This window comes from Caloenas nicobarica, chromosome 12 (assembly GCF_036013445.1).
Source record: "Caloenas nicobarica isolate bCalNic1 chromosome 12, bCalNic1.hap1, whole genome shotgun sequence".
Lineage (NCBI taxonomy): Eukaryota > Metazoa > Chordata > Aves > Columbiformes > Columbidae > Caloenas > Caloenas nicobarica.
The window spans coordinates 19,593,161-19,617,870 of NC_088256.1; the positions used below are offsets into that span (position 1 = coordinate 19,593,161).

Sequence of the window (24,710 nt, forward strand, 5' to 3'; positions counted from 1 at the left end):
CCAGCAAAATAAATATATTTATATATATATATATATATATATATTTTTGCTTTTGGCTAGTGTTTGAAATCACCTTGGGGAAAAAGAAATCAATTAAATCCTATTATATAATATGCAAGTTTAAGTGAAATGAAATGGAAAAATTGAAAGAGAAATCTGTTGAGGAGCTGCTAATTGAAGGAGTTTTGAATTTGCCTTGTAAGAAACATCAACATTTTAGCCGCCCTTGTTGTGATTTGGAACAAGTCTCCCCTAACTGTTGGAATTGCCCACAGAACAGATGTTCAGACTCTTAATTTGTGCTTCATCAGCAAATACTTGAATTTTCAAGACTGCCTGTCCCTTCTCAGATGAAGGGTGGCAGGAGCCAGAGGAGCCATCCCAAATTAGGGCTTATCTCACCAGAGGTGGAGGTGTCCCCATGCCAGAAGGCTCCTGCAGCCTCTGGGGAGTGTGTGCTCCTTCGGTGCCAGGGCTGTGCTTCCCCAGGTAGCATCCTGGTAAAATGTGCCTGAGCACACCAGCAAGTGCTCACGTGCACAAAATTAACCCATGCACTGATAATTGCAAGGTTTTTAAATGAGTGATGGGGAGGAAGGCAAAGGTAACACACGTCTGAAGTGTGCTCTGTGCAAGGCAGTACTAGGGCCCATCGCTGTTTTTCCTGTGTTTGCCATTAGTGAATATTTTGCCAGAACAAAAGCTGAAGTGGGTGGATAAGGACTTGTAGTGTCTGGCTCTTAACCTGCATGGTAGCTGATGTCCTCCTGGAGCTGTACTGAGCTAAAAAGCAAGGAGCAGGCAGAGCAGCCAGGAAGACCATAGGGCCAGAGTGTTGTGGGGTGACTGGGGTAGCTAAATGCAGAATTGTGGCGCAACACATGACCCAGCCTGGCCTTGCAACCCTTCTCCTCCTCCATTCAGCTGTGGCAGGGGTAGCCAGATACACATTGCTGCACATACATGATTTATGTTATCTCCAGGTATTTCCTTGCTGCTCCGCCGCTGAGCTTGCTGCTCTCTCTGCATGGGATTTCTGCTGGGGCTTCCCAGCTCCAGTGTCTGTGTGTAGAAACCCTTGGTAGCACTCTCATAGCTCACTTGCCCCCTTCATCGTGGGGCACCCTCTGCTGGCTGAGAAACACCATTCAGGTGATGGGGTTTGGCTTTCAACCCAGCACCTTCTTCAGTGTTGGAAGGAGCTGCCTGAGGCTGCGTCATGTTGGTGCCTATTGAGTGGGGAAATTCAGAGGTCAAATTTGGCTGGCAACAGCATCTTGTCTTGGTTTCTGCAGGCTGTGATTGAAGTGAGCCCTCGTTTATGGCTTTGGGGGCTGCCAGTGGCTGGTTGTGCCTGGCTGCCACCGTGCTGGGCTGAATCTCGTGTGTGCCAGAGATGAGGTGGTGTGCTGGGGAGACATCACGACAAGCTGTATTTATACAGGCTGTTGCTTGGCAGTGCTGTTCCAAGGTGCATCAACATAATGAGATACATAAAAGGGGAAGACAGCTAAATGTGCAATAACATCATAATAAAGGAAAACCGAGCATTAATGAAAAATCTGAGCACACTAAGTGCAGTACAGTCAAACACTCCCACTACCTTGGGCCTCAGTGCCCAAACTTAATAAGAATTTCTGGCAGTGTCATTACTAGAATTAAATGAGAGACTAACTGTCCAGAAAAAAGATGTTTGGAAAAAATAGGTCTTGAGAGTTTGCAAGTGGTTCTGCTGTGCAGGTCCCCAAGGCAGCATAGCTAGTGGGGGGAGCTGCTGCAAGGGGAGGGCAGCGACTGAGAGTGTGGGGTGGAGGAGGAAGCGGTGGGTGAAAAAGTAGTGTGGTCATTTTGGAAGTGGAGCTATGCACTGGGCAGCTGCTGGATGTGCCGTGAAAGTGGGGTGAGGGCTTGCGTGTGTGTATGTACACGCTTGGCTCGGAGCCTGTGCTGCGGCTTCCCCAGCGCCAGCAGTGCTGCAGGGAATGCTGCTGCCTTTGGTCCCCGGAGGGGTCTCTGGGACTTCAAATACAGAATCCCAGAAATACCGACTGCTGGCTAACATGGATGAACTGCTGGGAAAAACTGAACTAAGCAGATTGCTTCCCTCCTAGTAAATAAAATCTCTTTTCTCTTCTTCTCCTCTGTGCCCACCCTGGCAGGTTTTGGAGGCTCGCTTGCCGGTCGCTGCGTGCTGAGGCCATGGCACTGAGGCTCCTGGGAACGGGGTCGCTCTCTCTTGTTAGCCTTGGAATCCTAGTCCTGGTTTTGACTCTCCCTGCTGATGCTGGGTAAGGTGGTGAGTGCTGAGGCTGTTGGCCAAGGCTGCAGTCCTTTTGCTGTGCTTAAATATCCCAGGGCCAGTACCTGTATGAAGTAGTCCAGGGCAAAGCACTAAAAAGTGTCTCTCCTGTGTTGGACCCTCCCCTTGTCCCCATCCCTTCCACCCGGGGACTGTTCAGTCCCTCCTGGCTGAGCTGACTGATTACATTAGCGTTATTTGAGGTGCTCTCACCAAGGACAGTTGTCAGCATTTTTTTGCAACAAAACCGATTTTCAGATTTGGCCTCTGCACGATTCACTCTGGCTTGGATGAATTTTAACCTGGAAGAAAGATTCCCCCACTCCTCTGAATTTTTTAATACTCTTGTAAGGAAAAGAAAACAAAACTGCTTCTGTTCTTTGGCTGTTTATGGTATAATGACCCACAAGTAGCACACCTGATCTGCTGTAGCCTGGGGGGGCTCTGGGCAGCTGCTCGCCCTCTGCCTGGGTCGATGTCCCTGGGTGCACAGGCTCTGGCTGTCCCGGCACAGACAGCACTGCCACCAGTCTCACCACCCCAGCCTCTGGGAGCTGTTGGGGAAAAAAAGGCAAAAGCCTGCTAGTCTGTGACAGGCTGTGCAGCCCTCCTGTGCATCCCACCAGAGCCGCTGCTGAGGTTTGGTGAGCTCAGAGAGCCCTTCGAGGAAGGGAGGCAGAGACACCCCCAGCACAGCCTGCCAGCCCTGGAGAGGGAGGAGTTCTGCACAGAGGGAGGGAAATGCAAATAATACATGACATCATGAAAAATTTAGAAAAGCCTTTAGAGTGCCAGGTACAGAGACTGAAATGCTGTCTAGTGAGTTACAAGTCCAGCAGCGATAGAGGATTTTCACGCATGAAAAACTGCCGGTGCTGCTGCCCCTGCTTCCCCCATGCAGCCCTCTGCATGCAGCTGTTTGCCGACGTTCCTACCCTGTCCAGCCCACACTGCTTTGCCTGCTTGGATCTAATTTTGCATAAGCAAATGCATCCCTGGAATGTCTTGACATGTAGATGCTGACCCCTGTATCGATGTAACTGGCTGCCCATCCCTGCCTGCATAGGCACCTGCAGCTCCAGGCACTGGTCCCTCTCCTGTCCCCATCCTCGTGCCATCTGCAGGGGGGTGTTTGGACCCCCGTGCCCGCCACCCTGCCTCAGCCTGCCCCACCTTTGCCCTTGTGCTTCCCATCACATCTTCACTGATGCTGCTGCTTGCTCGCTGCTTGCCGTGCGGGTATCGCTCAGGTCTGCAGGAGGATTTGTTTCCTAAATTGCATACAAGGGGAGCCTTGTTGGGAGGTTAGTGTGCCGATGTGGCAGCCAGCTCTTCAGAGAGCATGTGCACAGGGATGGGTGGTGAGGTAATGACTTTTCCTCAAGCCTGTCCTAATTAAATTTGCTGTAAGCCTCTGCCTTCCCTGCCTAAAGGCTTTTAATTATTTTAAAACCATGATCCCAATAACTCTTTCCAGTTCCTTAGAGTTCTTCACTGGGGCTTTGAGAGAGATAAATGAGACCTGGGTTTATACTTTGCTAAAGAGCAGCTTTACCTTTATGTTAAGGTTAGCTGAGTCAGCCCAGACCTCGGCTGGACTGGAGAATTAGCCCAAATCAGTTGCCAGACAGAGGTGCTGCCGTCTCTCCGCCGCATGCACCGTTCTTTCCCCAGTGCCTCCTGAGCGAATCCCACGCTGCTCGCATTGAAGTCAAAACCTCAAATGTCAGGCTAAGTAAAACGGCTTTGAAATTTGTAAACTCATTTTTCCCATCACTGCTGAGCCTCCGCCAGGAGTTCCTTCACAAAAATCTGTCCTCTTGCTCTTTATATTATGGGTAATTTTTAAAGATAGCTTATAAAACATTAATGAATGAGCTTTCATGAGCATGCTAGCTATTCATAAGTTATAGATGGTTATATACCCATCAGCAGACACTGGTACAGATTGCTTTTAACCATGACATCCATTGAAAGCGAGTACAATTGAAACCTCGCTAATTACAGTAGGCATTTGTTAAATTCCTCAAAATTCCAGTTACTGCAGGGAGTTCAGCTATTTCAAATATTTCACATCCAGATGAAGAGCCAAAACCAGTGTTTTGATTTGAATGAGAAGTCTTGAAGGCCGTGATGCAGTTTGTAATATCGGTGGTGTTTTGATGTTTTGGATCTGACAGGTTGCATTAGGGCTGGGGCAGGTGTTTCCCTGACCATTCCTCACCCCCCATACACTATGGCAAGTGCAGTTTAAGCCCTTTGTTACCCTCATTGGGCTCGTGTAGGCTGAGCTTCCTGGCTTGACCGCTTCTCCCATGATAGCTGGTGTTGGTTTGCTAAAAACCAGAGGTCAAGCAGCCTTGTGAGAAGTGGGATCTGATCCCCGGAGAAGCTAACCTCGAGCACTTGAAATGCAATTTCCTGGAGTGTTCGGCCATTGATGCCGACGCAGACTAATGTCAAAATCGCCCAAAATGGAATATTTCAATTAGCTGCAGCATAGTGAAGAGTATTGATTCAGCCTGACACTAAAAATACCCATACCCTGTTCTGAATTTTTCCTCTTTTGCTAGAAAATACACTTTGCTCTTCTTTTATCTTACAGAAATTGGGTTTTCTGTTGGGTGCACATTTTGACAGAAAACTCCAAGCCAGCTCTGCTGCTTGTCACCCTACTCACCTTTCACAGAGTATTTACAAACGGACCAGCATTGTCAGGGTAACTAGTCTAACCAGCTGGGATGCAGCAGGATTGAGCTTTGAACTCCTTAAATAATATTCCTCTTTTTCTTTTTTTTTTCTCCAGTTACTTCCTGATATGTGCTTAAACCAATACCTGCACACACTGAGTGGAGCAAGAGAAAATGAGGCTGGGGAGAAGAAGGAAAGGGGCAGAAGTGTTAGAAAGCAGCACTTTAGGGGCTTCTCTAGAGTGGGACCCTGCTTCAGAGGGTCATAAGTGCTCTCCGTGGAAATTGCACCCACGTCTTGCGCTGCCAGTGCCTCCCTGGTTTGCTGCATTCATGGTCCTCATCTGGGCAGTGCTTCCCAGTCACCGATCTCTCTGGGCAGTGGCACGGGGCTGATTTGCCCATCGAGGCTGTTCCACTCCCCAGGGGCTCCTGATGCCGCTGCTGAGGATCCCTTCTCCTCCTCTCAGCCTCTTCTCCCCCTGCCTCGGCTTCCTCAGCCATCCCACTGCTTCTCTGTGCCTCTTAATCTTTTTTTTTTGGCCTCATTGGTGTCTCTTTTATTCCCTCTTCCATCTTCCTTGCAATCTCTGCATCTCCATACATTTTTTTCTTCGGGCTTCCTGTCACTTAATCTTCTGCCTTTCCATTTGTTTTGGTCCTAACAGCTCTTTCTGGTGGGGAAAGCTGTGCTTGGAGCCACAGCACCGGTGCTCTGTGTTGTCTGAAATCTCTAAAAGAGACAGCCGGTTTCAGAAGGATTCGCAAACTTCTTTTCTGTTGATTGAAAGGGAGACACAAAATGCAAATGTATTATTTGAATCCCTCAGGCTTGCAAAACTGCATTGAAGATTTTGTTTGGTGAGATGAGCTTTGTTTGAGAAATTTACTACTTATTTTATTCCACCTGGGGCAGAAAATGCCCTCAGGAAATCATCTTATTTGGGGGCTTCCAGGCTTCTTGCATGAAGCAGAGATAAGAATGTGAAAACTCATTTGGTTTTATAAACACGGAAAGTTCAACAAACCACAGAAATGGTTCATGAGGAGTTTTAATGATGGACTTTGGCTTCAAGCCTGCTTTACTGAATTCCTACTTTTCTGCCTCCCTTCCCTCTTCCCGGGAGCAGAGAAGAAATGGCTTGATATGGTGAATAACTGGCACCACTTCTTTCGTGCTGCCTGTAAGGAGATACTGGCACTTGAGTAACTGAGATTCCCACAGCCCCTGTTCATAAAATGCCCCTTCTTAGGGCAAGTGAGGGATGCCGGGGCAGGGGAAGGGTCCCTGAAAAAACGGGGCTCCTGCCCATGGTGCTGCTGGCCCTGAGGATGGGAAGGTGGGGAGGGGGCGGCGGGGAGGTGATGTCTCAGCTTCCATGGCGAGGGCTGCAGAGGCCAGAGGGAAGTTGATTCAAGATGCCCGGTGGGGAGTCCTGCAAGCACATCACCTTATCAATAGGCACATCCCATCCTGCAGTTCAGGGTCCACCCCAGCACAGGCTGGAGCATAAACCAACATCCCTTCATTTCCAGTAACTGTTCAGAGCAGTTTCCTTCTCTGATTTTTTTCTTCTTTTCTTTCCCCCGTGTGCCAGGCTTTCTCAGAAGCACGTTTCGGATGTCGTCGATGACAGCAAAGATAACATCACCATTTTCACCCGCATCCTGGACAGGCTGTTGGATGGGTACGACAACCGCCTGAGACCCGGACTTGGAGGTCAGTTGGGTGGAGAGATGTTGTTTGCTATAGTGGTGTAGCTTTAGAAATGAGAGGCTGCACAAATCACTTTTTAATAAGTCTGATGCTGTCAGGAGGAGGGGCTGGTTCAGTGCCGGCATCAGTCTGTCACTGGTTTCCCCATTTTGAGCCAGTGCTACCTTCTTGTTTGACATTTTGTGAGAAGTGGTGCAAGCCTCTGACTGTTGTGGTCTTCTGTGACATTACATTGATAGGCCTGTAGATGGAGCAAATATGATTAAACTTATTTCTGCTACTTTTCGAGGCATTACTGTTTCAGAAATGATGGTACTACCAGTTTGCAGGACCTTCAACTCGTGCTGGTGTTGCTTTTTAGTCAGTGGGCTTTGTGGGGAAGGCAGACGTGAGCTTTATTGATGAGACGAGAGAGACTTAGGCCTGTGTGGCTTCTTGGTGCTCTGTTACCAACTGTCATTGCTGTGGGAGAGATGATGACCCCTCTCAGGTCCAAGGGGCCACTGAGGTGATATCCCTGCACTGCTCTGAGCTCTCCTGCTTGGCTGCAAACATGCTGCTTGGCCACGATTTCCACCCAAAGCCAGAGTCACTGTGTGCTCCCCCATTCCCTGAAGGTCCTGCTGCCGAGGGAGGCTGGGAATGAGCTTTCCTCAGCTCCTGCATGTTGTTGGGGGTTCAGGTAATATAGTGCTAGCCTGGAATTGCACCCTCTGCTCCTCAGAGCAGCCTCCTTGCCTCTTGCCAGCCCCATGTCCACCTCTGCGCCATGGCCCTCTGCCCTGAACCTGTCCAGGAGTACTTTGACGCGAAGCAGAGACCATGCGAAATCTGGGGAAGAAGGGTTTCTCCAGTGAGCAACCTCACTTCTGATGGGCTGCCATGCTGCAGGACCCGGACAGGAAAGGGTTACTGTGTCTGCATAAGCCATCCATCAATTTTAGTGCTTTTGTTACTTGTTTCTTTCCCCCAGAATTAACTGTGTTCCCACTAATAGCTTTGCTTCCTGAAGTCTCCCCTATGGCTGTATTGATTTAACTGAAACGAGTTCTGGAAGGGGACTAAGAGGGCATTTATGTTCACTGTAGTCTCCGTTGCAGACAACCCCGTGCAAAGTATTAACAAGAGGACTCCCAGGAGTCCCTTGCTGGGGAAGTTAAAACCTTTCTTGGAACATCTCTGCTCTGTTGCTTTAGATCCTTTAATAACGTGCTTAACATAATAAATTGTATTTGCCTGAACCAGACATTGCATTTTTAAAGACTGCTTTCACCTCTGATTTCCCCTCATGGGGCACTTTCATGGACCCAGACAGGAGGTTCTGACAAAGGCTACAGGTTTTGGGGGCTCTTGGCTGTCAGTGAGTTATCCTCAGCATGTTTGTGTGTATGGGGAGCCTGGTGAGCTAGACTCTCCCCACTTTTAGCTGGACTTGTTTTCCCCAAGTCTGGGCTTTTATTCCTTGGAGGTCTGTCAGGGCTCCCATCAGGAAGAGCCTTGGATGGAAAGACCTTTCCCACTGCAGCTGGTGGCCAGAGAAGCAGAAATTATCCTACTGCAGACCCCAGACTTACGGGTTAATCAGTCTGGGATGACAGTCAGCAAGAGATGGGCTCCTCCTGTCCAAGATTGTGTGAGATCTGTGAAAGGGAATACTTTGCTTCAAATTAGGATCTGTGGTGCTGGGTGACTCAGTGACTTACAAGGTGCCTTGGTTTTCCTGTGAGACAGCATTGGGTAGCCTCTGTAGACCCAGCACTGGCTCTCCCCATTTCCCTCAGGAATATCTTCCACTTGCTTTTCTAGAGATGTCAGGCAAGAGCATCCGTTAGCACCATGCAGTCCTGGTTTGGTGTCCACGCAAAGGTCAGACATCATTGTATTGTGCCCGTACACATGCCAATGGAGAGATGGACTGGCCTAAATTGTGGATAACTGTGAAGCAGGACATGCTGACTCCCTTCTTGGCCTTGGTTTCCCTGCTCTGTATGAGACAGATCCCCTTGAAAACCATGAGCTGGGATACAAAGGGCTGAGCAGTGATACAAAGGGCTGAGCAGGGTTCAGGGCTGCAAAACCTCTGGGGTTGCTCCGTGCCGTGCTCCCTGTCCCTCGTGTTCAGCAGAGCTGTCTCCTTCAGTGCTGGGAACTGAGCAATGTTTGTTTAGGCTTTGGGAAAAGAGACTGTGTAAGCAACAGAGTGTTGATGTGGCGACTTCTCCCCTCAAGATAGCCTCTTTGTATTTATTTTCTTATCCCCTCTGTTTTCACCATCTGCTGCCACCCACTCTAATAGCTCCCATGCCAGAGCTCCTCATCCTACCAGGATGCTACAGATACAAACTGAAGTAAACCAGTGTTGAGGCTGCTCGGGAGTGCCTGGTACTGCAGAGCCAGTCTCCAGGTGAAGGTGATCCTGTGCCTTGTCCTGTGCCTTGCTGCTGCTCCTGTCCCCAGGAGGTGGCTCAGGACACTCTTCTCCAGCAAGGAGTCCTTGCAGTCTTGATGGCACTTAGAGGTTTGTGAGTGTACTCCAGGCTAGCTTGGGAGAGGAGAAGATAACTGTCAGACCCCTTCTTCTGCAGGAACAGCCCATAGTGCTGGGGATGTGACCGTCAGTGTCACAGAGAAGTCTTTGTGGCTGGTAAGAGGTTTCTCTCTGTCTCTGCCAGGTGAGCTGGGGCTGGCTTGCTCTTAGGGACAGAACCGAGTCTTCTGTTTGGCCCTGTGACCACTGAAATACAGTCTGGGCTTGGAGAAGGGGTAGCTGCATAAATAATTATGTTATAGGAGTAGAGTGATGGAGAAGAAAAAGAAACTGTCAACAGATAACCTGCATTTCCCCTGGGAAAACAGAGGGCAGATTGGTTATTAAGTCAGAAAAGGAACAGAAATGGACCCCAAGGGGATGGAGACATCTGTTGTCATGGCCAGTCTTGCAGGATAAGAAAATCTCCCACTGAGAGAGTTTCTACGGACAGCACTGGCCTCCACTCCCGGTCTGCAGCTGTGCAGTCATGCAGATCTTCTGCCCAGCCCCACAGGGGCTGCGGTGAGGAGCATCCATTTATAGCTCTGAAATTGTCTTTGTTGGGGTTCCCTGCAGAGCTGGCTCCAGTTTAGAACCTGGAGCTTGCCTTGGCTGCAAGAATTAGAGAGAGGAGATGTGGCCAGAAGGAAGAGGTATAACTGGCTGACAAAGGGAGAGATATCGTATACCCAAAAAGAAGAAATGCTTGAAGAGTGAGATGTGAGTGATAAGGCCCGTGAGTGATCCTTCAAGAATGACTGATGCAAAAGCATACATTGTATATCCTTGTGCTGCTTATTGTGAAGAGTGATTGAAGTTCTGCAGTCCTTACATGGCCAGTGCAGTGCCCAGCACAGTTACCATGAAAGGGGATGCGGTGGTCGGGTTGTCTGAGGTTCAGTGATGGTCTCTGGGCAGCTGTACCTTCTGCAGCCTTGTTTCCTAACTGATGAAGTCTGGGTCCATTGTGCTGCAACCAAAACGCAACCATCTTGTGTGAGTACCTGGAGAGGGTTAGGAGGGGAGGTTTCCAGACTCATCTCAGCCTTTTGCTTCCTTACAGCCTCGAGAATCCTTTTAACAGATTTTTGGCAATACAAAGCTATTGGGGAGCACCTTACTGCCCTGGAAGGAGGCACATGGGGCCTTTCTGTAGCTGTTTGCAGAACAGGGTAGGGATTTCTTCCAGCTCAGCAGAGACTGCCTGCTTCGCGGGGGCTGGGGTGTGTCCGAGTTGCTATTTGGTGTAAGGATTTGGAATCCAGAGGGCATCTGGAGCAGTGATGGACAAAGCCTCTGTATCGGGTCATCAGGGGAAGCCTGTGCTCCAGAAAACTGTTGGCCTTTTCCAGGTGATGCCAAGGAGGAAAAGATTTTTTTTTCCCCAAGGAAGAGGAAGAGAGAGTAAGCTGTTCAGTTTTCTAAAGGATGGGCTGTAAACTTTCTAGATAAGCCAGTTTCTCCAATTGCAATTAAAAAGTAATTTGTACCATGTTAAGCAGCTAGGCTAGGATCGATCGGTGTTATCCCTCCTGGATGCAGCATAACTTACAAGATAACTCACAGTATTTCCTCAAAGCTTCTACTCCGTGTCTCTGGACTCCCTAAACAGCTGACTTGGCCCCACTGAGGAAGCGGTGGCTGGCACGCGTCCTGCTGCTCTGTCTGCGTGACGTGCTTCTGGACAGATGAGGCTTAGGAGCCTACTGAAGTTTTCAGAGCATGTGGTTTACTGGGACCAGCAAACAGAGGCAACTGGATTAAAGCAATGCTATTCCCTAGGCAGAGCAAGGCACTTGGCCCCTTTGGTTTCGTCTCCCATGGGGACAGGCCATGGCACCCATTCCTTGTCCTCAGGGTTGGCAGCGAGTGGGTCCCGTCCAGGCAGTGGGGAAGCCTCAGTTTGTACCACCACAACCTGGCATATCTGGAGAGTGGAAGCAACCCAGGCTTGTGGCTGCCTCTTCTTCCTCATCTCCATTGGGTTGCTCTTTGTGTGGTGTCAGCATCTCCCTGCCCACATTGGGCTCAGCGCAGATCCCCTTGGGCTTGAGCAGGTTTTGGTACAGTCAGGCTTTGCTTCTCACAGTAGGATCAAATCAGGGATGCCCAACATGGGCTCGTGGTGCCTTTTATCTGGCCTTACTATGTCAGCTCTGCCCGGCTAATGGTTTTGATCTGTAGCCACCTGTTAATATTTATCTTGCTGATGCATTCCCTTTATTCTTTTATAAGTGAAGTGCACCTCAGTTGAAGATTTTTCTTGCCTCTTCTTTCTGTGGTGCAGTGTTTCTTTCTGCTTTTTTAATGATGGTGTATTTTGACAGGATGGCTTCTGAGCAAGTAAGAAACATCTGTATCCCTGTCTCGCCACCTGTATTTCACTGATTCAAGTGCTGATGGCCAAGAGGTTTTGGACTTAAGTGCAGAGTAGCTCCTTTTAGGTTGAGACATTCCTGTGAGAGGCTTGGTATGTTACACCTCAGTGCATCTGTCATTTTGTCCTGACCCCCTGCAGGTAAGGGCTTGTCTGTTATTATGTAAGCATTAGGCAGAGGGGCTGAAATAGAATAATTAAATTATAGAACTGCCTTCTCTTCAAAAGTAGTGTTCTTCAAGCTGTAACAATGAGGGCTTATCTGGCTGGCAAGATCCAAGAAAAGTCTGTTTGCAGTGAGAGACACCTAGTAGAAATTGTTCTACTAGTAGAAATTGTTAAATTGTCCAGGTTTAAGTTTAGAGAACTTTTACTTCCTAAAATCTGAATGAAATGTTGAAAATGCTGGGCAGAGGGGTGGAGGCAGGGCTGCTCTTCATCCTTGGGCAGAAGCATCATGCACAGCCCGTCGCTGTGGGCGCACCTGAGCGGTGGTGGCAGAGTCCTGCTGTGGTGCGTCCCACGTCCCATTGCAGCAGACCTGGTCCCCAGGTATCCAGGGAGGATGGATTTGGTCTGGCCTTAAGCTCTTCTGTGGGTTTTTCTCACCTGTGCATGATGAAGTTGCCTACTGTTTGTCATAAACCTTATCTAGATCTACTGTTTGTGCAAGAGAAACATTAGATGACAAACCTAGTAGTCCTTTGTGGTTTGTTATCATTTCTAGGGTTTCAAGACACTGTTTATTCTGTTTTCCTATCTTAATGTTCCGCCTCTCCCAACTTCTCATCTCTTCTCTCTGATCTGACATCATGCCCTGTATTGATTACTCCAGGGAGGAATTTGATCCTTTCTTAGAAAAAATCCATGTTTTATCTCAGGTTTTTGTCTTTGTCTGAGATTTCTTGATGAGTTTTAATTTGAAGCCGAGGTATTGCCTGAACAGCATTTTCTTCTATAATATTTACCTTTCTGGGCAATGGGGACCCTGCTCTCTCTTGTCAAACTTCTGAAGCTAAGATCTATGAACAAATTTGAAAAAGGTTGTCTTCCCCTCGCGTGCAGCTCTCCAAAGGCAGCTTTGCTGTGGATTTGCACAGCCCCGATGCTCTCCTCTCTCGTGCAGAAATCCCAGTTGTGCTGCTGTTTAAACCTACGGTGTACAGGGAAACGGAGCTCTGTGTGAAAATGATGCACACATCAGAAAGCAAGTGAGGAATACGGGCTTGACAGCTATGCCTAAGGGTGAAAGTCTTCTCTTAAATAAGTTATGAATTTGCTTAGGGCAACAAGCCTGTATCAAAGCTTTGGGGATATCACAAACACTCCGGAGGGGTTAAAAACCCATTGTGAAATGAGATTCATGGCTTTTGCTGGTCACCAGTGACAAGGCTGTCCCTGAGCTGCGTGTTCCTGGGCTCTCCAGAGAGGCTGTAACCAACCCCCATGCTGCCAGGGTTGTGGAGGGGAAGGCATTTCTCATGCTGCTTTGGATGCCTTTATTTAGATGGTACCTTCATTTGCTATCTACAGTTCCAATAAGGAGCCTGCCCCAAGCTGCTAACCCCTCCATACATCCACACGTGTAGGCAAGAAGTAAGATTTTTCCCAAACGGTGAGAAATTTTTCTAGGAAAGTGAATCCATTTGGGGGAATTTTTACCCCAGGAATTTGTACTGGAGTAACATCTCAAAGCCTCAGTGCTGGATCAAACACCTGCGGTGAAGGGGTGCGAACATTGGGCAGCTGGTCCGTGCCCGAGGGGAAGCTGGTGGGTGCATGTAGGAGACAGGATGATGCTATTTGTTTATAATGACTTTGGAAGAGGGGAGCTGATGTTTAAGCGTGTTGAACGTGTGTTAAATGGTTTTGAGAACATTAGTAGATGATGTTATAGATGGCTATAAACTGCTTGCAAGGATATCTTTATTGATCTGTTGAACTATACTAGCTACTAATTTATTAGAATTTCTATTCGTTTAGTCCCACATAAAGGATTTATGATATGTCTTTGACATGGATTGTGAAATAAGATTTTTTTTTTCTATTGGGTATTATAGAGTTTAAAAACAACTTTAATTGGTTTGTTCTGGGAAGCCGGTGGTCAAACCAACTGGTCAAATATCGGGGAAACAGCAGTTATTTTATTCATTGAGCTAGAGGAGAAAGTGTTTGCAGCAGTCTGTGTACCTATACAGAGCCACCGATTATGTCTGATGAGGCAAAGTCATTGATCATGTTGGTGGTGACTCTCAGCCTGGTTCCATCTGGAAGAAGCAATCAAATCACATCTACCTGGGCCCCCGCGGTGGGGGGATTAATGCCGCTGATTCAGACCTGTTAGCTTGTTAATGGTCTTTCATTTATTTAAAGGTTATTGTTTGATTAAATAAAAATATTGGAGCGTTCATGAGGCTTTGTAAGATGCATGGGGCTTTGTGGAGTGAGTTGCTGCAAGATGATGAGGCCAAACCAGGCAGGGTCCCTTAACCAAGTACTGTCAAAAGTCTGAGGGAAATTCTCATGCTGTTGTAGTAAGTGGCAAAACTCTCGCTGAGTCTGGTCAGGCAGGAGTTTTGTGTAATTGTTTCTTTGTATATGTGTACCGACCTGCAGTTTACTTTAAAAATCTGCCTCTGAAGGACATACAGCTCATGTTTATTAAAAAAAAGTCTTGATGGAGTACTGGCAATTGTAAGCACAGAGTATAGCCTAGAGAGAGGTTTTAATCTGCAATTTACATTGTGAGAAAAGGACAGCCTGTTCACTTTTCCTTCTAGAAGAACATAATTCAAACCAAAGTGCTGAGAACAACAGGCATGGAAAAAGCATATGATTTATTTCCTCCCCCACTCCCAACCCAAACCTGATGGAAAATCCTATTGATGGCAAAGTTCAGACTGAATTAGTGAATGGAATGATTCATGACTGGAGCAAAATAAATTGTGTCTGAAAATTCAAGACACTATTTCAACCTTGCAAAAGTCATTTCAGATATTTCACGTCTCTTCTTTTGGAAGGATCAGTTCTGATACAAGGAACTTTGTCAAGGAAAGGTTCTGACCATAAAAAAAAAAAAAAACAAACCAAACAAACAAACAAAACAAACAAAAAAAACCAGCAATTTGGCTTACTGCACCCATCTGAATTCTTGTTGAGGAACTTGTTTGTATTTGTACAGGCAAGATCAGATTTTTGCAGTCCTGCATTCCTGCTTACTTCCTTGAAGACATGTCTCCTGGAGAGCCGTCAATGTCACTTTAGACACTTAAGGTCACTGTCCTGCCAAAAATGAGGGTGCAAACTCTTCTTTCCACAAGTTGTGTTTTCTGTAAAGGGTCTATGCACATGTGGGAATTGAATTACAGGGCTTTGTGCTTGCAAGATTAAAGCTCTTCCCTATGGAGAGATGTACTTGGTTTCACCTGAGTACTTGGAAAAGCCTTTTCCTAGAAAAGGGCCCTGTCTGCTCACATGTGGAAGGGTTAAAGAACAAAAGCGTGAAATCTCCTTTCTTCTTTCCTGATCAATCTAACTATCACTATGAGAGAAGCTTTCTGATAGCTTCTCCTTTTTTCATGTAACGTTAATACCATTAAGTCCACTTTGGCGAGGAAAGTGATGTATAATTAATTTGCAAATGAGGAAAGCGGATGTGATTTCTATACAAAAGAGAAGGTCTTAAACTGCAGAAGACATCGCATGGCCGTGCTGCAGATGGGACTTTTCTTCTCTGGCCGAGCAGGAGTCCCTTGACCAGCATCCCCCTCCCAGCCGTTGTGTTGGGACCCTGAGGTCCCAGGCTGGGCTGGTGTCCTTGTGTGCCCCCCTCTGTGCTCACATCTTCAATGGGTCCCAGTTTGCTCCCAGCCAGGAAAAGAACTGAATCTAACAAATAAGGGGGGAACCAGGTGGGACAGGAGTAAGGTTAGGAGTACACAAGTGCTTCTGAATACCTGTGGAGCAAGTTGGTTGAGCCAGCTGAAGGTATCTTTAAACCTCTGCCTCCTTCCACTGTTCCTTTTTTTCCTTCCTTTTTAAAAAGCCTTGGCTTTATTAGAATTGTTATTATTTTGGTGCAGAAGGCATTAAAAAGGGAAAAGAAAAAAAAAACTCAAACCCTATCTGGACTGATTTGTTCCCAGAAAGATGTTTAATTTTGTATGTATAATTGAAAGGGGCTAAATATAGCTATATTAATATTTATGGGCCTTATGTTCAAGTCAATACAAGAGTTGCTGTTCAAGGCAATTAAGTTTTACCTTTTCACATCTAGGATTTCAGCATTTGGAGATGACATTAGTTGTGTGACCCGCATCCAAGAGAGAAGAAACTAAAAGCATGCCATAATCTGTCAAATATGATACCCTGTATTTAATATTGTTTGCTGACAGGCAGTTTGTCTCTGGGAAGGGTGATCTCAGAAGCAGGATTGCTGTCTTAATAGGGGGGAAATTGGAGAAACCAATAGGCTCAGAAGCTTGCAGAACTGTCCCCACAGCCAATGTGAAGTTTTGGGAGGAACTGGACTATCTCATAGCATCAGAAAGTGGGCATTGCCCACCTCTGCCATGTCAGGAGCTGCTGGGGATGAGGCGAAAATGATTATGGTGACAGTTCATGGAGTCCATTTGTCTTCATGCCACCTCCACCCATGAGCAGGGACATGGGAGATGCAACTGTCGGTAGATGCAGGGGCAGGGAGGGCTGTTTGAACCCCATTCCTGGGCTGTCTGTGCGTGTCTGTGGGGCTCGTCACAGCCTTCATGTCATTAAAGCACGGGGAAAGCAAATCCTGCCCAGAGATCTGAGCTGCTGTAGGGAGCATGTGCGCGGGGAATTAGGTCGAGGCTGTAATGATGAAAACAAGTCAGTTTGCGTTAATAACAAAGACAAAATGATAATGCGCTTGATTTCCAAAGCACTGCCTTTCAAGAGAAGGGTATCACTAGGATAACATGACAAGAGCCCTGGCAGTGGTTGAATTGCCCTGCATTGCCGCTTTTTGGAAGCTGCAGTTCCTCACTGCTCCAGTTAACAAAGAAGCTGTTAGACGCTGTAAAAATCTCTCTACTGATAAGGACTGTCTGAAACCCTGCCTTTCAACTAAATTTGATCAGCATGTCAGATTTTTCCCTTTCTTCCCCCTGGACTCTAATAAGTGCCTTTAAGAAGGAGGGCTGCAGTAAGGAGCCTTGGTCACGGCTGCTCTGCAGCCTCCGCGGGGAGCGAGGGGTTAACCTGCCCTCCCCAGGGCAGATGCTCCCAGCAAGGGCTGCAGAGGTTGTTCCAGCGTGGTCCTTATCCCTCCTTCTCACGCACCCCATAAATTTTGAAGCTTTGTGTGGGTGTGTTTCAGTTCTTTCACTGGTGCATTGTGTATTTTGGTAGCTGGAAGCCTTTTAACCCCCTTCACTAAGCATCAGGGGAACATGTTTTCTGATGGCTTTCATTAGCTTTTGCTGTTGGAGCACAATAGCTGCTTAAACAGGGAGGGAAAAGCAGAAATCAAAGGGCACACCCGCAGAGGCAGAACTGGTGTCCACGCTCCTAGTGGTTGGAAATGAGTTTTTGATTCCAAATGGCCCTTCTGAATTCAGCCTTGGCTTTGGGGATTTGCACCAGGTGACACTGACCCCAGCAGACTAGTATTTCCAATTATGGATGACAATATCCTTGCCAAAAGATGTTGGCTTAATAGCAAAGGATTGTTCCTTGGTGTGTCTGAGAGCAAGCCAGCGCAGGGCTGAGTCCCACCTTGTTTCTATTCCCAAACAAGGGCAAGCCAAGCTATATATTAAGGAACAAGGAAATTGCACCAGTTAAATTTAAAAAACTCATTTAGCTAAAGCAGCACAAGCCCCCATGAATATTTATCTGATGTTATGGAAGCATGTGGACTCCCACCTACTTTATTAAATTGATTTTCAATAAAAATGCCAGTGGAAGACGTTTGATTAATGGCGGGTGGGATGGTACAATTAATGTGAAGTCTGGAGTCAGCAAGAAGTGTCCCCTGAGCCTGTGCGTCCCTGCTGATGGCTGGGCTAAGAAAATGTTTCTAAACTTCTCCGAGGGACAATGGTGTTTATCCATGTCATTTCTGCAATGGGGTGAACAGGAGCTGCTGTTTGGTGCATGGTTTTGCTGAGGACTGGTATCCTGACCTTGAAGCTGGTGTGCGGCTTTTGCTCCCAGTGCTTTGCCTTTTCCCCTGCTTTTCACACCTCTCCGAGCAGGCTGCACCTGAGAATTAAGCCCAGCAGCGAGCATCAGTGATCGTGTTGGGTTTGAGTGAGGTTCCCTGGGCCTTTGCATTTAAACATGCCTGCGATTAGCTCCATCAGCCTCTGGATCTGTTTAGCTCCTGCCAATTTACCTGCTTGGATTTGTCTCCTGAAGGAAGGCAATTTGAAGCTGTAATGTTACAGCTCTATTAGAGAGCTGTAGCGCGGTTTCCCGCAGGGACCCCTGCTAGGGCTGGTGCCGCCTCTTTCCGATGAGCTGTCGGGAGCTTGGGTGGGAGATTCTGAGTGTGGTGCAAGTTGGGGTCACGGATGCTGCGGTACCGGGGGGGTTCTGCTGAGCTGGGGAGCCTGGAAATCCCTGGAGGACAGCGAGGCTGGGAGCTGCCTGCGCAGCCTGAAATAGAAACTCTCCCTGGGGTTCTTGTTTCTTTGGAAGCTGCTGTGGGTGGGATGTTGCATCTCACTTTCTCCACAGAGGGTACCGCGAGGCTGTGAATGGCTGCAACGGGGGTGCCTGAGTGGCACCAGATAACCCAGACCTGGGGCACAAATCCTTCCCCTATCCAGTGTGGGAGCCCCGCACGGAGGCTCCCTGATGTGTTCGCCCTTTCCCAGAGGGCACATGGTGCCCAGGAGTTTTGGCCAGATGGCACAGGGAGAGCAGCCGGGGCAGAGATGGTGTGGATGCTCCTGATGTAGCCCTCCAAGGCTGAGAGGCTCTTGTAGTGGTCTCTCTCTTGCAGAACTTTGGGTTTTGTCTGCTTGCAAATGCAATGGTGACTCTCTGCTTGCATGAGAAGAGGGAGTCCCCGGGCAGTGCTCGTGCCAGCACTAGTGAATGGGTGCAGATATTTTCAGCATGTGCTGAACTGGTTGGGCATTCCCCTGCTGCACTTCCACTACTGGGGAGCTGGGCTGAGCAAGATTGGGCATGGGGGAAGAGTGATGGGAACACGAAGGAATAAAATAAAACAAACAAAAAAAGGGAGCAAGTGCTGGCTGATATGTACGTGGCAGAAAAAGAGAAGAGAGTTCTTCTTGAAAACAGAAGCTGAAAAAAGGCAGATTGGCAGCCAGCATATTCCTGGAGACAGTTTTCTCCTCTGTAGGCTGTGAGTCGCCTAAGAAACGTGTCAATAAAACACACTCACAGGCACTGTCTCTAATAAATGTATATTTAAGAGAGACATTTCTTCAAAACTTCTGCTAGGAGACGTCTAATTCTGAAGGGATGGCATGAAAAATGGCATCTCTTGTGGAAGCAGGGAGTTGCCATGGGAACTGGAACGCTTTGAATGCACTTTGCTGAAACAAGAAGACATTCGCCCCAGCAAAGGAAATTAAAAATTACATCTGGAGGCATCTGCCCTCTGCTTGTCTCTGATGGAAGTATTGGAGTATTATGCAGCATATCATAATTCATGTAGTGGGCAGAACTGAAAATTTGATGTTTGTTTCCAAAGTTTTGTGAGTAACTGTGACAAAAAGCCTTCCTGTCCATGGCACAGACAACACTGGTGTCTGAACAGTGCTGGAGAGGGTAAGATTTAGAGCCATAAGGGAATTTCATCTAAAAGAGTTTTGCTCACTTGGGTGTATAACAACAGCTCAAATGCATAAATAAGCCCATCTGACCACATGTGGATCACCCCGCTGCTCCTGGTGTTTGCTGGCCCTGGTCGTTGGCTGGGGCATGCCAGGGGAGAGGGGGTTGACGGGGGGCATGTGCACGTCTGGGGGTTTATCTTGCACTTCAGAGACTCTCTGTTTATCCTTGCAAGTGTGGGGCAGCAAACACAGGAGGAGCTATTTCCATGTGACAGGGGTGGACTCTCGGTCCGTGCTGCCCAACGCATTTCTTGGTGTGCAGAGGTACCACGGGGAGCTGGGGGAGCCCAGGCGGTGAGGAGAGCTTGACATGCTGTACAACAGGATTCTAGAATCAGAGGAAATGTTAAATTGACCACTGCAAGGCATCGTGAATTAAATAAGTTTATTTGTACCAAGTATTGGCACTGCTGCAAACTGGATGAGCGGTAGCTGTGCAGCCCAGTGACCCGTACGTGATGGGGGAGAGACAGCTCGGGGGAGACCTTGGCTCCGCTCACAGCTTGGTGATCACGCAGGCGAAGACCATGTTGGGGTGTGTAGGGGAAGGAAAGCATTTATCTGTATTCCCCTGGGGGTGGTGGTGAAGGATGCCAGGAGCATCAGCAGAGGCACACCATCGCAGGAGCTGATTGAGTTCTCCCACTGAAGGAAATGCCAGCCAGGAGCTAGAGGAAAAGAGAACCAGAGTGCAAATTACTGTGTTGCTCCCTGCTGTGGTTTTCTTGTATCTTTGTCTCAATACCTGACATTGTCTTCAGGGGACAGGCTTGAGAATTAAATGGACTCTTCCTCTTAGCTATACAGCAAGCCCCAGGACCCACTCTTTTTTTTTTTCTTTTTTTTTTTTCTTTTTTTTTCTCTTTTTTTTTTTTTGCATGCTACAGTCTACTGTGTGGTCTGGCAATGCTCAGCCTGCAGAGCAACCTGGAACAAGAAATGGTCAAAGGCAGGGCTGAGGCTCAAAGGCAGATGGGGACACTGAGGCACAGCAGAACTGCATTGCATGTTTAGTGCCATAGTGCAGATTAGCACCGGTGGTGGGACTGGAGCTCAGAGCTCTGCCTGCAAACCCCATGCACTTGACTGAGACGTTGTCTTTATTCTTTCTCCCTCTGCAATAATGCAGTGTCTCCCATTTGATTTTTCTTGCCTTTCCCTACTTGCTCTCTGGCTTTCCAATCTTTCCTGTTGTTTTCTGTGTATCAATGGTTATCAGGTTAGCAATTCCAGTTTTGTATTGCACCCTCGTGCTTATCTTTTTCCCGGGGATCTGCCTTGAGCTCTGAGGAATTAAAGAGCTCAGTAATTGCTTTACAAATTCTAAGGATTTTACTGGCACTGATCTGAAGGTTTTTTTCAGGTCCTCTTCAAGCATGTGAGTGGCCTGTTGGGAAGTGATGATTTCTGTTAAAGACAGACTTGCTGAGAATGAGTTAACAAAAGGTTCAGCGTTTTTAGGAAATGCCAGGGCTGGTCTGCAAGCTCCCTGATGGAAAAGCTTCAGAGGTGCACCACGTCCACGCAGGTTCTGGATAAGCCTGGTCTAATGACTGACTCTCCCAGCTGAGCGACACACTGTGAAGGGATCCGCCAAAGGGTTCTGGTGCCTCATCTCTCCTGTGTATGTGCAACTGAAGCCAAAGCACTGGGGCACGAGACCTGCTGCGGTCCTTCCCTGAGGGTGCTGTTCACCAATATCCCTTGATGTGGTCAACAAGAACATTGGCATTGAACCCTAGAGAGGGAAATTAACTGAAGATGAGGTCAGGAAGGCATGACCAAGATGGAACACGAGTGTTTTGTAGGTAACACAGAGAGGTTTGCCCAACGCAAACTACTAGTCTGGCATTTTTGCCCTCAACTCATTGCTCACTCCAGTGCGTAGAGCCACGCAGGCACCCTGCAGGACTGTGCTCACCAAAATCCTCCTGGCTTTAGTTTTGTTAGGGCCAGAGCAGCATGTACCAGCCAGCAACATGGTGTTGTCTGAGTGCTCTTTCCCTGTCCGCTGGGACCGCCAGGGATTCCCTTCCCCAAGCGCTTCTGGCTTAAGCATCAAGGACAGACTTTAATACTGAATATGTTAAATTATGCATGCTGATTTACATTCACACATTTTCTCATTGTGTTTATAAAATATAACAAACATGTTTATGTAGGATCCCTCTTCCATTACCACAGGGTCTCAAAGCACTATAGAACCTCCAAAAGCACGCTCGTACATACATATTCCTCCTCTGTCTTCATAGCATCTGAGGGTGTCCTGAGTCCTTAAAATAGTAACTACAGTAGCTTTGTTCATTCCGTCTTTTCTGTCTGTAGCAAAAATAGCTCAACTAATTTGTAGTCTCTGTTTATAGTCTGTATGTGTGAGAATGGGGCGTGTGTGTAAAGCCTCCATGACTGCACATCCTCTAGCAGTTGCTGCTTCTGACTCTCTCTTCTATCTGACTCTCACTCTTGTTCTGTCTGGACTTGATGTTTATCAATAACTTGCCCTAGGTCGTGATTCTAAACTCTGGATGTGTATTTTATGTCACTTAATGAAATAATAAGAATATGTGCGTGTGCACGCCTTCACAGGGCAATGAGGGAAAGCTCAATTAAAAAACACGAACCAAATCCATAGCTCTTTTTAGTCTTGTGGTATTTTTTTGCCTGGGTTCCTAATGGAGCAAGGATTATCATATCTTTTGTTCTGCCTTTTGTCTTCTAAAAGCTTTTGAGCCTGTTGGCTGATCTGAACAAAACCTAACAGAAAGGTAGATATCCTGGAGATTTTAAGTCTCTGCAAGATCTGTGGAATTTTGAAGCTGAGTGGAAAAAGACCCAAAGCAGAGAGTTACTGGATAGGATTAACTGGTGTTAGGCATCAGAAAAACAGGCAAGAAAAGCTGATCTGTGGGAAAGCAGGGTTTTTGGCTCTGCTGTTTGTAGAGCAATATCTCTCCTAGGCTGTTCTGCTGGATTGAGCTCTAACCTGCATCTCTTGCTCTTGGTAAATGTGAGAAAACACCTTTATCCAGCATGGGAAGGTGTGAAATCCATGTAGCACCTTCTACAGCAACATGTGGACTTACCCACCACGCCAGGTATGCCTGGAACGCCTTATCTTTTGCGTGTTAAGGCAAAGGGGCAACGTAGCATGGTCTGTGCAGGGAGTTCAGACCAGAAAACTGGGCTACCCTGTGGTGTTGTTCACATGGAAGTGCTAGGGAGGGAGTGCAATTTCTCCCCCAAAGGGGACAAGTAGATACCCTCTCAGGACTGTGCTGGAACACTGACTCACTGCTGGTTTGGAAGCAGGGAGGAGCAAGGTGCGCCTGACTCCTCTGCTTTCAGCAGTAGTTATGCCTTGATCCAGACTCTGTAGCCAATGTGTTATGTAGGTTCTGACCTGGGTCAGAGCCACAAGCCCATGCGTAGTGCATTTGGAGACTGCTTAGGGATTTCTCTTCCAAGAACTGAGCTGATCTTCCCTATGTAACCCAAGGAGTTTGTGCCCCGGGGATCACTTGGGAATTAGGCATCCATCCAGACATCACGGTGTGCCATAAATCCTAGACAAGCCGTGCTCGAGTGGTAACTGGATCACTTCGTGGTCCTGCATCTTGTTGCTGCAGAGGACCCTGGATGCGGCCGTGTTAGAAAGCTGTGTATGCAGCATGCTGTGTGAGACAGGGAATAAATCTCTTCATTGCGTCAGCTCCCCCTGGCCCTGCAAAGAAAGAGAGACAGGGCAGCAGGCTGTCTCTGATGGATTTGACAGGCATCATCTCACTTCTTCTGGGCTGAAAATTATGCACATGTAATTGTAGACCATGCTGATCTCTCTCATCATGCGTGAGTGGTTTTGTTGTTGGCTGCCTCTTGAGAGAGCCCCTGAAATTCTGTTGAATTTCTTGCTCCCCCTGTGCTGAAGTATCCGCATTGGGGGGAGAAAGGACAGAGAGTGCAACTGGAAGAAGTATCACATTCGTCTCTGTGTTTACAGATTTGATGACTTCTCTCTAGTCTGGCTGGAGGACATGCAATTGTAGTCACTGGTGTGCCATCACACCAGAGAGAAGGTAGTGATTAATCACTGCAGCTCACGGAGCAGCTTCTCCGGAACTGACTGTACAGTAAACGCTGGCAGTCCCAGGGGATTCAAGCAGCAGCGGTGGGTGATAAGCCAACCTCTGTGAAAAGATGCCTCGACACCCCAGAATGGGAAGGACAGGCTTGATGTTTTCACGGAGAGCAGTGGGTAGCTTTGTTTCCTGTGTAAATGTGATGCCTTTTTGACCATAACTCTGCAGAAGTCACTGGGAGTGTAACTGAGGGGGTGGGATCTGTTACACAGAGTTATTCCAGCTGTACGAGTGAGACAGGGCAACCACTTCTGTAAGCAAGCAAACAGGCAAGCCAAACTGCATTAGACAAATAGTTCGTGACACATAGAGCTAGATACAGATCTGATCTAAAGGTCTCGTTGGCAATCCCCTGCAGGCTTTTACTCACCCCTGCTTTTGCTGAGATAAGACATTTGTTTCAGACATTTATATTGTTTCTTTCCTAGCTGTGTAGTTTATTCTGCCGAATACAAATTTCCCAGTGCTCAGTCCTTGGCTGACCCCAGTTTGCAGCGGATGAGCATCCCATCATCTTTAACCACATTGTCTCAGGTGGAAGCACGAGGCTAAGGCCAGCCTTCATCCACGGGACCCTGGTCATCCTCACCTCTACGTTCACTAGAAAGAGGCAGATGCAATCATAGGGTGTCAGGTCTGGGTGGGCTGACCTACCTCTGGGATTATCCTGACCCCATGGACAAAATGGGGCCAACGGGGTCTCTGTTGTGTCTTGATTCTTCTGCCCAAATGAGTTTTCCTGGAGACATGTTTGTGCTTTAGATAGTTCGGGGAATTAAAAGTAATGCCACTGTTTGCTCTATCTGACCTGCAAATGACTGGGCCAGCTCCCAGCCCTGCTGGTGACACTCTTGGCCGTGATCACTGCTGTTCGGCATTGACTTCTGTAGGCTGTGTATTACGCTACCAAAAGTCTTTGCTTCTTACTGATTTCAATTGTTTCAGTTCTGTGTAATTCTATGTATGGAGGTGGTTACAATTTATTCCTATGTAAGGAAGGCTGCTGACAGGACCAAGGCACTCTATGTATATTCTGGGTTATTCTTTTATGAAGCACGTGTGCCTGTTGCCGTTCACTTTTGGGAAAGATGCCCAGGCTGAATTT

General features: G+C 47.6%; 1 protein-coding gene across 1 annotated transcript in view; it reads left to right on the forward strand.

Annotated features, from left to right (window-relative positions):
- The first annotated feature begins 2,184 nt into the window (after window positions 1-2,184).
- The window catches only part of GABRA3 (gamma-aminobutyric acid type A receptor subunit alpha3), a 60,592-nt gene continuing 38,066 nt past the window's right edge, over window positions 2,185-24,710 (forward strand). The window contains exons 1-2 of the mRNA XM_065643024.1: window positions 2,185-2,288; window positions 6,588-6,709. Coding sequence (XP_065499096.1) covers window positions 2,200-2,288; window positions 6,588-6,709 — 211 coding nt within the window. The 5' untranslated portion in view covers window positions 2,185-2,199. The remainder of the gene's footprint in view (window positions 2,289-6,587; window positions 6,710-24,710) is intronic.